Source organism: Nelumbo nucifera, chromosome 6 (genome assembly GCF_055504915.1).
Source record: "Nelumbo nucifera cultivar China Antique chromosome 6, China Antique-T2T, whole genome shotgun sequence".
NCBI lineage: Eukaryota > Viridiplantae > Streptophyta > Magnoliopsida > Proteales > Nelumbonaceae > Nelumbo > Nelumbo nucifera.
The window spans coordinates 29,838,724-29,853,249 of record NC_142654.1 but is presented as its reverse complement, the minus strand read 5'-3'; the positions used below and the strand labels follow the sequence as shown (position 1 = coordinate 29,853,249).

At 34.3% G+C, this 14,526-nt stretch overlaps 1 protein-coding gene and 1 non-coding gene across 2 annotated transcripts; one reads left to right on the top strand and one right to left on the bottom strand.

Moving 5' to 3' along the window:
• Positions 1-2,933: 2,933 nt before the first annotated feature.
• LOC148790717 (U6 spliceosomal RNA) lies at positions 2,934-3,036 on the top strand. Its single transcript, XR_016078006.1, has one exon. It is a non-coding gene; the product is annotated as a U6 spliceosomal RNA (small nuclear RNA).
• Positions 3,037-3,365: 329 nt separating this feature from the next.
• LOC104598474 (GPI-anchored protein LLG1-like) lies at positions 3,366-11,015 on the bottom strand. The gene is made up of 3 exons (XM_010260550.3): positions 10,648-11,015; positions 10,492-10,548; positions 3,366-4,858 (listed from the first exon to the last, which is right to left on the bottom strand). Exons 1-3 carry the CDS (start codon positions 10,721-10,723, stop codon positions 4,491-4,493), a joined length of 501 nt encoding a protein of 166 aa, XP_010258852.1. The 5' UTR covers positions 10,724-11,015; the 3' UTR covers positions 3,366-4,490.
• Between the last annotated feature and the right edge of the window lie 3,511 nt (positions 11,016-14,526).

Below are 14,526 nucleotides of genomic sequence, written 5' to 3'. Positions count from 1 at the left end.
AACCCTACCCACAGACATCACAGCCCCACATTGGAAGCATGATGTGCGGCTATAATATCCTGTGGGTAGGAGATCTAGAATGTCGAATTGACTTTCTGGAGGCGTGGCCTAATACATCAATAATGTGAATGGCATCTTTCTTCTATTAGGAAGAAGCATTTTAAACCCCACTGAAGTTTGGTAGTTGTAATCATCTCTCTAAAATTTTTTAACACAGTTATCTATGCAATTATTGAGGTTGGTTTCTACAGAAAAAATTAATACATACTTAATGAATAACAAAATAATCGAGAATTTAAAGTTGCAAACTTGCAATTTTACCTTTCAGTGATTTATATGAAAGGTAAATTTAGAAAATAAATCAATTTTAGAAAAAGATATTGAAAGGATTTGGGATAGTAATTCATATGAAAAGAAAATTTGGAAAATAAACATTTTGGCCCAAAGTAACTACATGGGTATTTTGGACATTTTATTCATGCCTCTTTTTAAAGGATTGTAAGGAAGGGAGTCTACTTACAACCATGTCAAAAGGTTTAGGAGAGGTGACTGCAATTACCAAACTTTAGAGGAGGTTTTAGCAACAACCAGAAGCTTCAGGGGAGGTTTTAGCAATTTACCTTATCTGAGACTCAAAATCACACAATTGCACTACTGTCTAGTAGGGGTGTTCATGGGTTGGACTGGGTCAGTTTCAATGATTTTTTTCAACTGATCCGACCTTGTCGGGTTGCTTATTCACCAAACCAAAACCGACCCAAACATGAAGGGTCGGTTTGTCAGTTTAGCTAGTTGGTTTGGCCAATGGGCAAAAGCAAGATGTTGTGTAGTGTTTAGTGTGTGCCACAAAAATTTCAAATTTCTCCTTAAGTTTGGCAAGTTTAAAGCCATAGGGATCTTTCTTGTGGGGCTTTCCAATCCCAAAAAAGGTAATAAATAAAAAGACTTTGAAATTGATGACTCAAATAAAAAAGGAAATAACAATCCCAAGACAAAAGCAATTCCCCATTTAGCTAATGTTACTTAAATTTAAAACTAAGTAGAAATAGGAAAGGACTAAGACTAAGAAAGTAAGAAGCAATAGGCCAATAGCCAAGGATGAAAACACTCTACATTAGTGAATTTGATGCTCGGTTCAGTTCAATTTGATTTCGGTTTTCAAGTGTGAAAACTAAAACTGACCTGATCTATCGGCTTAGTTATTTGCAAGAGCCGAAACCGACCAAATCAGGTTGGGTCGGTTTGGCTTGATCGGTTTGACTCACAATTTGAATAGTCAGATTAGATTTGGATGCAAGTTTTCAATAGTTGGATTGGATTCGGATTTTGCTCAATCTAATATGAATTCAATGTATTTATAGCCCTACAAGTAAGGTGCTTTCTCATATACAACATTCATTCAAAAGTCTAACATTTTAGGGTATAATATGAGCAGGTTTTGATAAAAGGTCGAGAGTTGTAAACAAAATATTGTTGGACAAGCTTCCTAATTTTATCTATGTAATGACATAAACACTAAGATATTGATGGCTCATTGCCACTCAATACCTCTACCATCACTTTTGCATTGGAACAACTATTAATTGTTGCCATCCTCTCTAATAAATGGCAAAGCTTTAAAATTTATTATAAACTCTACCTCAATTAGCTCTTTAACCAAACCCACTTTATCAACTATAATAATAACAAAATTAAAATAGCTATTGTAAATACAAAATTCAAAAGTCCCCTTCTTGTTATTCATAAAACCCCCACTACATATAATATATAAACTATGATATGGCAAAGATGGAAGGTTTAACATGTTATACACAACTATATTGTTATTGGCATGGTATTAATATTAGGATTCTATATATTCATTATCCCATTAATTTTTCTTAAAAAATAATGGGCATTTCTTTTAATATTTAAAAAATAGTGACATTTCAAGATTGTCATACGAGATATTAAATCTTGTTCTCTCTCTCTATGTAAGGTATTTTTTTCTAATAAATAAATTCTATTAATTAGAACTATATTTAATACTTTTAATAATATAAAACTCATTTTTAAAAAATGACTCAAAAACAAAACCTTCATTTGTCCATGTGACTAGTAAGCAATTCAATCATATACATGTATGTATGTATGTATGTATGTATGTATGTATGTATGTATGTATGTATGTATGTATGTATGTATGTATGTATATAAACTAAAAAATACATAAAATTTACAAAAAATTTTAGATACACTATTATTACCATATATTTACGAGCTGAGCTATATTAGGCTCGAGCTTGGCTCAATTAGAAAACGAGCCTATATATTGGACTTAAATTCGGCTTGAGGCTCGGTTTAGATTAAGCCGAATTGAGCTTTTCACAAACTGAACTCAAATAACTCATGAAAGACTTGAATCTTTTTACCCGGGTTCGATTATAATACCAGAAAGATATAATATCAGGAAAACTTACAGCCAATCAAAAAATATCATAAAAGAGTGACCAATCAGGTTGTATTCATCAAAATTCATGGGATACTTTGATTGGTGAAAACTCTTTTGATACCATGTCTGTCCGGTATCATAGACTCCCCCCCTCCTCCCCCACACACCCAAAAAAAGAAAAAAAATTTAACATTACCATATATTTATACAAGCTATTGTGATAGGAACATTATAACAAAACAGGAAGGGCTTAGTTAAATAACTGTTTTGGTTCAGGCTTCAGGCATCAGCTGCATAGAGGCTTATAGGCTTTTTGGGTGGGCCATATCACCCAAGCCCAAAATCCAGGACATGAAACCCCTCTTTGACGGCCTGAGTGCTAACCCGGTGACTCCAATCTTTTATTGAAAGCCTATTGACCTATTTAGAATGGACGCAGTCCCACATCGCTAACATATAAGCATGAATCTTGTTAATATGCATGATGGCTATCAGAGAGGTTGTCTCTTCGGAGACATCCGATAAAATTGGAACGATACAGAGAAGATTAGCATGGCCCCTGCGCAAGGATGACACGCATAAATCGAGAAATGGTCCAAATTTTTTTGGAAAAATTATCCAATTTTAGACTTTCACCGAAGATCACCCTTTTGAATTTAGAATACAGAAATCATTCGATAAAAAAAAAGCAGCATTGAAGGTTTTGAATGGTCGAGTTCCTGTTTACCCTTGTTTTCTATTTATCTTTCAGTTCTACAATATCTATGCCAGGGCATGGTTCTGGGTTTCTATGAAAGCAAATTGGGGTAATTTTTCCTTTCGTTTTTTCTTAGTAAAACAAGATTGAGGGTGTTGGAAGTCTATCAAATGTATAGATTGGTGGGTATAGATGTTTTCTGCTCAGTTCATCCGCTTGTCAAATTCTTTTCTGCAACAGAACGCCAGAAGCTAGGAAATCACATTCAGAAATATTCAGGTTATTGGTGACTTTTATATCTACCATTATATCTTATTTTTCCTTTGAAATTAGTCATCTTGAATAATGCTTTGTTTTACTTTACACAATCTGAACATCCTAAACCACCTTTCAAATCCAGATCTTTCTGGGAGTAGTTTTCATCACAGTCAGTAGTGAAGTAATTATTTGTATTCAACATTCAATCTTCAAATCAATTTTCCCAGTGAATCTTTAATCCTAATCTAATGTAGGCCATTTCAATGGAGGTAATAGTATGACCCAGATCTCCCAGTCAAACAGTCAAACACCAGGCCTTTGTTGAAATTCAAAATCTTTCTGTGCAATGATCAAACTCAAGTTCTCTTATTCTCTCAGCCTCTTACTCCATCACCCAGTCAATTGATTCACCTGAAAGCCTTTTGGTAGCTTCCTAGATGTAGAGCCATTTTCTGTTCAGAAGGAGGAGCTTTTCGTTTCTGCAGGAGTTAGAAAATGGGATCATGGGCACTAGTTGTAGTAAAGTTGTTTCTTCCAAAGCCCTCAAATATTCTTCTAAACATGCTTGGATTTTTAATCAACTGGTTCAGACTCACCTTTATCTACTTTCTTGTAGCACTGAGGTTGCCTTCTGTGTACATGTCTGCTTCTATGATCCGAGTCGTGAGAGGAGAGGCTGGGGGTGGAGGATGTATTTAGCCTTACAAACTTGTTTCTGTGTTATTCTGCTACAGTACTACTTCTGGGGTGCAAAACTTGACTGGTCTAAGCACAACCAGTCTGTCTTAAGTTTGACAACAAGATGCAGTGATCTCTTCATGGCCTGGAACAAGCCAAATCTTTGAACCATGCTTTCTCATTTCTACTCTCCCAAATGTACTAGGAGTATAGAATAGGAAAACTATTTTTATCTACTAAATCAAGCTTAGTATGGAACTGTAATACAGACATAGTCCAATATGGTTTATTTGATACAGAAAGTACAACATGGCTGGCTGCAGAAAAACCATGGTTCTTGAAAAGCTGTTTGTTGGAGGGGCCAAACACAATAAAACAAACACAGAGAGTCTGAAATCTGAATGCAAATGATCAGACCTCTGGGCTTCATAACATTTGGAGCAGTAATAACACGAGGGACGAACTTACAAACAACAGGAAAGGCAATAGAATTTGCCCAATCTGGGCTCCGCTGGTACCATTGCTAGATCCCACCGGTGCTGTGGCATTGCATTTCAGTCCATCTTTCCCTTCTCGGCACTCACTGGAAAACAGGCCAGGGGGATATCCCTCATTCTGGGTTATGTAGCTGAGCATGGTCGATGCACAATTACTATTGAGGTCATTAATCTCAGCTGCGTATGGGCAAGCAAATTCTTTCAAAGCTGCACAACAGAGCTCTGGGGGAAACTGGGGCCCTTTGCATTGGTTTTTGAATATTGTGTAGTCCAGGTTCTCGAAGTTCACAGTGCACTCTTCAGATCACCAGGGGAAAACATTGCATTGTCATGTATTGGCTATTCCAATTAACAAATCTCATGAGTTAACTAATCTAAGTGCATGTTACTTGATGCAAGCATGGAAAATTAATCACATGAGAAGAACAAAAGCATAATTATTTTGATATTTATGCTGCATTTGGAACCGATGTAAAATATATGTACATCGATGACGTTTTACATGGAACCATTAAAAAGTACCCGTTTGAATTTCGAAAAATGTACATGAGAAAAGCAGAGCTTTACATTGATAAAATCGATGTAAAACTCTGCTTTAATGAACTTTTACATACGTAAAACTTCACTCCATCCAAGCGTATGCAACACTGAACCAGACTGAGTTTTACATCGATCATGATTGTACACTCTTTCCAAATGCTGACAAAATCGGGCCGATGTAAATATTTACACCAGTGACATTTTACATTGGTTCCAAACGCAGCCTTAGCAGTTTAAGTCACACACCATCTATATATCTATCTATCTATAACAATTTAGGTCACACATTAACTTTTCAATATAGGTGGAAATAGTGGGACTTGAATCCACATCTTTGCTGAGTTGTTCCCAGAGAACTCGACTATCAACTCTGGGAATCCTACCTCAAATTATCCACCTGTGTCGTGGACTCCTCTTCCACAAGCTGTGAAGGTAAACTGTGATACAAGCCGAAATAACTCCAGTAACATCAGTGGGATAGTATGCATAATCAGATTTTCTTCTGGAGAAATCTTGGATGCCCTTGTAGAACAGGGCCATTCATCCTCAGCCATTGATGCTGAGCTCAGAACCGTTCCCTTGGGGTGTCTACATGTGCATCATTTGGGTGCAAATACTGTTATTGTAGAATCCGATTCGAAGATGGCAGTAGATATGATTCAAAACCGGGATTCGACCTCCTTCTCCCCTCTATCAGGAGTCTCGGCAGATTGTTGGGTCAAATGGTGGTAGTTGGACTTTTCAACATATTTGCAGAAGCTCAAACCAACTAGCCCATGCGTTGGCCCATGCCGTCTCAGGACCAAATTCGTTTTGGATGAGGAATTTTCACTTTTCCTTTTGGATTGGCCCATTTATGCATTTGGCCTACTCTGATATGTATCCTCCTTAAACTTAATACAATTACTTCAGTTTACCCAAAAAAAAAAACCGCATCTTTGCAGGGACTCACTCGGGATTTCCTACTCACTTTTCTTACCCACTCTCTATCCGCCATGAATTGGAGTCACACATCTCTATTATGAATTGATAGATGTGTAACTCCAATTCTAGAAAATTTGGGCTCGTTGGAACTATCCAGCTAACATGCCAACCGAGCCACCACTCAATTGGCCACTATCTGTACTAAATAAATTCTTAGAAAGCTCATGCTTTGTTTTGTATCTAAGGAAAATAATTTATTAAGTTAATATCAACATCATCTAAGTCGTATCCCAACTATATGGGTTTAGCTACATGTGTCCGTTTCATTATTCCATTTTGTTAAATACCATATCCATTGTTAAATTAAGTGTACTTAAATCATTCCTTACCACTTCAACCTATATCCTTTTTGGTTTATCCCTACTCCTAATTCCTTCAACTTGTAACGGATCATTTTTTTTCTTTATTTCTTATGGGTGTTGTAGTGGTATTCCTTCTCTAATTTCATCACCTATTGGAGGTATTCCTAAACTCCTTTGAATGACTTCACTTTTGACCTTATCTTTTTTAGGTTTTTCCTACTGATCCATTTTAGCATATGCATTTCTGTCATACTCATTCTTTGGACATATTATTTCTTGATTGCCTAACATTTACCCCTCGATTTTGCCCATCCTACTCTAATTCTATGGATAATATCCTTCTTAATCTCTCCATTGCTTGAATTTTCAAACCAAGATCTTAAAAAAGGTTATGGCGAATACAATCAGGTGTACATGATCCCACACCATATTCTGATTGTATCCCAAATCTATATATTATATATAGAAAAGGAGATACTCCATGCTTGCATTTCTCTATGCTCCCCATGATCCCCTAGAAAGAAAGTCCCCCCCCCTTTTTTTTTTTTTGCATTTTTCAAAAGATAAAGGTGGCCAATAGACATTAGGAACTCAGTATCCATTAACTGCAAAAAACTTTAGTAATTCAATTATCACTAATTTAAATGTCTTTTAATTAATCTCTTTATTTAATTTAATATTAATTCAATGCTGTATTTATTATATTAGAATAATTAATTAATATAGAAAACTAAATGCAAAAGTAATAATATCAGATGTCTAATAGTATTAAAAATAAATATATCAATTAATTTAGCTGGCTTATTAACAAAAATATTTTATATATTATATTATAAATATTAATTTAAACTATTATTTATCTCCAAATTTAATTTTATATTAATCCATTATTCTATGTATTTGATTAGAAAATTAATTTAATAAAATAAATATAATAATTAAGAAAATGATAAAAAAAGGTTTCATGTATATGTCTATAAAAATTATAAACTATAGAAGTAGCCTATATTTTTTGAATTCAAATACTGCATTTACAAAAACAATTAGTTCAGATTAGTATTGACATTAATTAATATTTTATATAATTAATTAGCAATTTGATCACCTTGGACCATACTGGGTCATTAGTTTAATCGTTTAAGCCTATGACATCATAAATCATACAATGAAAATAAAAAATAGATAAAAATGAAAAAAAATATTTTATGTTTATAATTCCATTATCTAATTTTTTAATTAATATATAAATACATATTAAAATTATTTGTAATAGTATAATTTATTTATTTTATAGAAACTTGTATATTTATATTTATTTTTTGTATTAAAATTAATCATATGTTTTATGATAATAATTTACCTAAATAAAATTATCCATTTATTTAATTTGCATTTTCATATTATTTTTAATTTCCTTATATATTTTAAATATATTTTTATTTCATAGTTAATTTGTATATTTTTAATGTGATACTTCTTTTAATTTTTTTTTACATTTATAACCCTTAACTTTACTTAATTTATCTATCAGAGAGGAGGTGAGTGAGCCAAAAGTGTAGCTAAACCCACCTTACACAACAATGAAGGTGTAGGGGGCGGACTTGGTTGGGGGTTTGGGGGCGGAGCCCGTAGCCCAAAATAATTTTTTTTGTACAAGGGTACTTTGTTCATTGTAATTAGATTTGGGGAAAAGAAACTCTATTGTAACATCTACATTGAGTAAGAGAAAAATAAATGACATTTTTTTTTATTTAAATGAAATATTTTGAGATTTTTTATATAAATTGATTTATATTAGTTATAAGCAATTAAGTATATGTTTGGCATTGATGCTGCATATATAACATCGTTTTTTGAGAAAACTGTCTTTTTTTTTGTTTGGAAACGTTGCTACCAGGTAGGATGTTTCCTGGAGCAACAACAACATTTTCTGTTTGGTACCAATGCGCGTTCCAGGAAATGTTTTCAGCACTGTACCTATTATCTAGTGCCACATCATGTCCCTGTCACTACCACCTCATGTCCCTATTGGCAGCAATGAACTGCAGCTCCAGGAAACGCCAAATTCGACGTTACTCCAAGCCATGCCTTTCCAATTTCCAAGGTGTGGTTTGGAGCACATTTTTTTTATAGAAAAACGGTTCCAAAAAAACATGCATTTTTTGGAGTGCCATTTTTTTTGACATGATGCTGATGTGTCACCTGGAGCAATGGCAATGATGCCAAATAAACGCTAAATGATCAATTTTTTTTTATTTTAACAAGTATTATAACTAATTTATAATATTCTTTTTTTTTTAGTTTAATGTTTTTCGTATGAAGATTATGCCTCACCATTTCCTCTTGGTACATATTTTGGCTTCATCTAGCCTTGAGATGTGCCATCTGCACCTCAATGCCTCGCCTGGAGTTTAAATCAGTCCCCCATAGGATTGGCCCCCACAACGTCCCACAGCATATCCCTGCCGTGTACTGAAAACATCTCCTAATGATGACATCATCATTTCTGGTATTATCATTGGGAGATGTTCCCAATATACAGTGGAGATATGCTGTGGGATGTTGTAGGGGTCTGATTTGATCTCCTCGTCTGTGCTTTTTAAAATTATGATTATATTAAACAAAAATAAATATGTCAAATGAAAATTAATATTATAAATGATAAAAATGACTAAAATACAGAAAATAGAAAAATAAAAAAATGGAATTTAATATCTGATTTATTTGAAACATACTGACTTGGTGGTTCAATGTTTCAATTGGATGGGTCATTAGATCGTTGGTTGGTCAGTATTTTTTAGTAAATGGCTCATAAGGTAAATGGACGTGGAAACCTGCAGCTTTGGCGACTCATCTAATCATACCTATAAAGTTAATAACGGTTGAAAACAATAACATTGAGACGCCATTAAAAGTCAAATATTCAATTAAGTAAAAAGTGGGTTAGTTTATATTTGGGCCTAACTCATATACAAGCATTTGTCATCGAAAGCAAGGTTTTAAAAAACGATTTGGAAATGGAATCGTTTTGGCCACTGGTTTTTGAGTTGATGGTTCGATCTTTCGGCTTGAATAAATGATTCATTTTGATAAAAAGAAATTAAAAAAATAAAAAAATAAAAATGGCCAAAAAATGTTGAATGGGTTAACCGCTTAAGTTAACGGGTGGTTATTGACTTTTTCAATGGTTTTTTGCGAAAAACTGGATTTGGAATAAAACAGAACTAGTTACTTAAACGATTCCCGGGCCGGACAATTCAACCATCCGAGTCAATAACGGTTCAAAAACCATAACAAAAAAGGTTAGGTTTGATTTGGATTATATTGAAATGGTTTACTTAATTCTAATTTCTACCCATAGCACCTAATCAAAATCAAGGCCTAGAGGCCGGAACTTTTCACAACATTCTTCTTCTTGGTCATCGCATCTTGTCCATAACCCAAAAACATTTCCTATGACATGGCTCTCAAAATGGTTGAAATAAAAAGTCAGTTGATTTGATGTCTTGAATTTATTGCAAATATTTTATTGAAAGGTCTCCAATTGTGATGTGACCATGGGCGCAATAAACCTGAGTTCCCATAACCCCTATTCTAGGAAGTAGGGTTATAAATGGATTGAATTCAAATCTAATCAGCCAATCAGTAATATCTGAATTTAAATCTGATTAGAAATTCAATATCCGAATTCAATTTAATATTTAATGAATATTAAAAATCAATGTTTAAATTTAAATTTGATTAAATATTTAAATATTTGATTTAATTTGAATTTGAAAGACTACCAAAGACGCTCCACCACCCAGATAAGATGAAAGACGGCTTAGATAGAAAGAGACGAAAAATATGTCTGTTTAACCTAACGTCTTTACTCTATTAGCCTTTACTCAACTAACAAATTAAGCGTTCTTCTTTGTCGATTTATAATCAATTCGTCGTTACTAATTTTCGTTCTCTATATCTATAAATATCCAGTAAATTCCAACTTAAAAAAAAAACAGTCAAAAGAGAAACAGAATGTTTCTTTCTTCTAACGAATGCAAATAGCAATCAATTTAAATTATACAGGAAGAAGGCGAACATTTTTGAGAAGAAAAGAGAAACCTTTTTTCGTCTGAAGTAGGTTTCGACCAGTGTGTCCATGAGATTCAAAGATAGTGTCTGCAAAAGATTGGATCAAATTCGAACATCAGAAAACAGATTGAAACGGAATAAGAAAGTAAGAAACTCATCAAGTAGAAGAGATTCATATGAAATCACTTGAAATGAAGCTCGAAGAAGCAGCCGAGCCTGTCAAAAGGAAGAATAGAACCGCAGACAAGCAGCGATTCGGCATAATTTTTCTTTCCTTTTTGATCTTCCTTTTAAAAGAATTATCGGAAAGAACCGTCCGTTCTCAGCGGGAACTGGGGAGAGAGAGAAGGAAAAGACAACGAGCAGCATAAAATTAATGGGCGCTTCGGCAACCATTTGAGAGAATGCTCGATTGGAAGAGAAGCCTCGGAATCGGAAGTTCTTATTACAGCTTCGACTGTTGTCGTGTCCGAATAAAAAAAACCGCGCCTATTTCAGAAGTTAGGACCTCACATCATATGAACCCTACGAACAAAACACCACAGCCGCACACCGGGAGCATCTCCCACGAATGACAACAATATTAGTTCGAGGAATGTTCTCGATGTATGGCTATGATGCCCTGTGGGTAGGTGTAGGCAGGAGATCCCAACGTTGAAATGACTTTTTCAAAAGGAAGCGTGGCCTAAATAATCATCAGTGTGAATTGGACCGTTTCCACCTAAAGAAAGAGCATTTTTCAAAGCAGGCTAGGCTTGCGTGGACATTTCCAAAGTTGAAAAACTTTGGCTGTCTACATTCGACAGCGTCTGTTCTATTGTTTGCAGCATATAACCTTTACAGGACGAGTGGACGAGTTGGGATCTCCGGCTAATAAAACATATTCCAACACCCTATCAACAACATCTGACACTCTACATCTCATCATGGGATTGGGATCTACCATAAAAGTTAATACAAGCTTGGATGTGAGGTTTGAGGTCTCGCACTCATCTTATTGCACTTGGAGTCACACATCGGGAACATCTCCATACATATAGGGGGAGATGTTTCCAATGCACGGTTGCAATGTTCTATTAAATTGGTGTGGAGATCAGATTAGCACAACAGCACCACCCAGCCGTACATTGGGAACATCTTCCCATAAATGTACTCTGAGATGTGCATGTGGGGCATTCTCTTTGGCGCCAAAGAGATTTTCTTAGTGTGAGATGTCTTTTGCGATGAGTAATTTCCGAGTTCTAATGGTAGGCAGTGAAATCAGATTCAGTCAGTGCAAAACTCATTTAAACAGCCATCATAATTTGTATCTTAAATATCTCTTCATGAAATAAAACGCAAAAGTACAGAGATATACTCAATGCAAGGCTGTAAAGACTATTCGAAGAGGCCTGGCCTTACACCGACTGAAACCGATCTTTTGAGGCAGTGAACCACATATCCGGTTACAGGTGAACATGTTAGTGTGTTCTGTATAAATTAGAGGTATTTACTCATAGTATAATTGGTTGTATTTACTCATAGTATAATGAGTGAACTCAAACAGTCAGTACTGTAACATTACGTGGGATCTACGTACTACTGCAAACTGCAAGCATGGACAAGTATTGAGTGTATGATAGGGCTACATACCCATCTCAAATAACCACACCACATGTAGGTTTCATGTGTATGAAAATTAATAGCAGCATATTCATTCGTAATAGGCTATATAGCCAATCACTATTACCCACTTATTATTTATTTTGTGCATTTTGACTTCAAGGAGCTACACATAACAAGTGTTAGAAACAAATTAACTGGGTAAGCAAAACCTATCAAGACTGAAGCATGCTGCTGTTTTGTACTCGGGGACTCACAATCTCACACCTTATGCATACAAAACACTGGTATGTTCACTCTTGATAGATTGCCTAGTCCACGTTTTGGAGTGGAGTCAGGATTTTTTCTTAGGGTCCAAAAGCTAATTTGATTACTTGAACATGGATCCTAATTTTCATAGTAAAAATGCTAACAATTAAAATCAAGGTTTTAGAATCTGAAACAAAGTTGCTTTGATCACCGGTTTCTGGATTAATGGTTTGACCATTTGGATTGAATGGTTCAGGCGGGTTGATTTATTTGACCTATTAGGGTAAGAGGGTTGGGGAAGGAAAGAAAAGGAAGGAAAATAAAGAAGAAAGGAAGGAAGGAAAGAAGATAGAAGGAGGAGGAGGAGGTTCCTCAACGACGGTAACAGAACAACAATAGTGGTGGTGACAGTATCAGAGTAGCGGTGGCGGCGACAACATTAGCAGAGCAACGACAACTTGGATCTTATAGATCTCTCAATCTCAATCTCAATCTCAATCTCAATCTCTCTCTCTCTCATATCTGATATCTAATTTCATTCCCTCCCCCATCTCTCGATCCCCTGTCTGTACATGCTCTCTTAAAAATATTAAATAACAAATATTTTATTAAACTGTGAACTTCTACTTGGGTTGAATGGTTTAGTGGTTTGACCACCCAGGCAGGCAATTTTCTAACTAATTCAACAATTTTTTCAGAAAAAGCGGCCCACCTTGAAAATCGGACCTAGAAGCATGACCGTTTCCTGGGTCAAACGGTTCAATCATTTGGTCTGGTCTGATTTTCAAAACAATGATTAAAATAAAATCTAATACACGATTCAAAATACCAAAAATGCTAATATTTTTATTTAATTTTTTCACTTGATATATTATATTTTTTCTTTTTTTTTTAAAGGGGTTTCGACCGAGTTGGGCTTTGCACTTATGATAAGGGTTATATATATATAATATTTTATATTAAATAATATATAATATGCATATAATTTTATTTTATACATAATATACATAATATATATTATAAGTAGGAATGACAATGGGTCGGATTTAGGGTAGGGACCATATTCCCCATCCCTGGCGGAGACGGATTTCCCACAAGGACCCAAATTCTCAAAATCTTTTAATTAATAGTATTTCTTTGAAAAATAAATTTACTTAAAATAAAGAAAAATTTTAAAATATAAATAACATTTTAAATATATTCTGATACATATATAATATAACATAAATAATACATAATATAATATAAATTTAATATAAAAATATTTAATATATAATTGAGGTCAAGGCGTGGCGGGGACAACCCACACTTCATAGGCAATCTCCATTTCTAACCCACAGGATCTAGAGGCCAAGTACCTATGCTAACGGGGATGAGAAAAAATTCTATCCCTAATTATAAGTGTCATAATATAATATTTATATAAAATATAATTTAATAATTTATCCTAAAGTAATGTATATACATATGTATACAATATATATAAAATACTTATGTTTAAATATATGCCAGGTTGGGATTGAAACTAAATACAAAACTTAAGCTCATATGCATACAATATATATAAAATACATATGTTTAAATATACAATAACTAACAAGTTCATTATTTGATCCATAAGGGAACCAAAGCCCATATGGCCCCACTCTTTCCTTACATAGCTCCCCCTAGCTCCGCCCCTGCCCACGTTGTTTCTAGTCTACCCACTTTGTAGCAGTGGCTTTTTTGTTGTAAACCTATGCTACAATGAATCTGGATCTCCTACCCATACTTATTCATAAAGCTCTACATTGGGAACATTTTCCTATAAATGATAACATGTAAATATGAAAGATGTTCTCAATGTATAACTGATGTTCCGTGGGTAGGAGATCCCTAATCTGCTATAATTGGGCTTAGTGAAGAGTATAGGTTCAGTTTGGAAGGAGTACAAATATAAATATGTACAATACAAATATATTCAAAATAATACAAAATATAAGGTTCTGCACTCTACAAATTTATATTTATACTTCTTCCAAACTGAGCTATAAAAACAAATATGTATAATACAAATTATTCTATACCTTGTATTTGCACTGTGCATATTTGTATTTAATTATATTCTTCCCAAACTGAATCTGCTAGAAAAACTTACAAACTGGTTGGCCCACCGTAGTTGGTACCACTTATCCCATTCAGTTCTTTATTTGCTTTTTTTTGAATCTTGTGTAA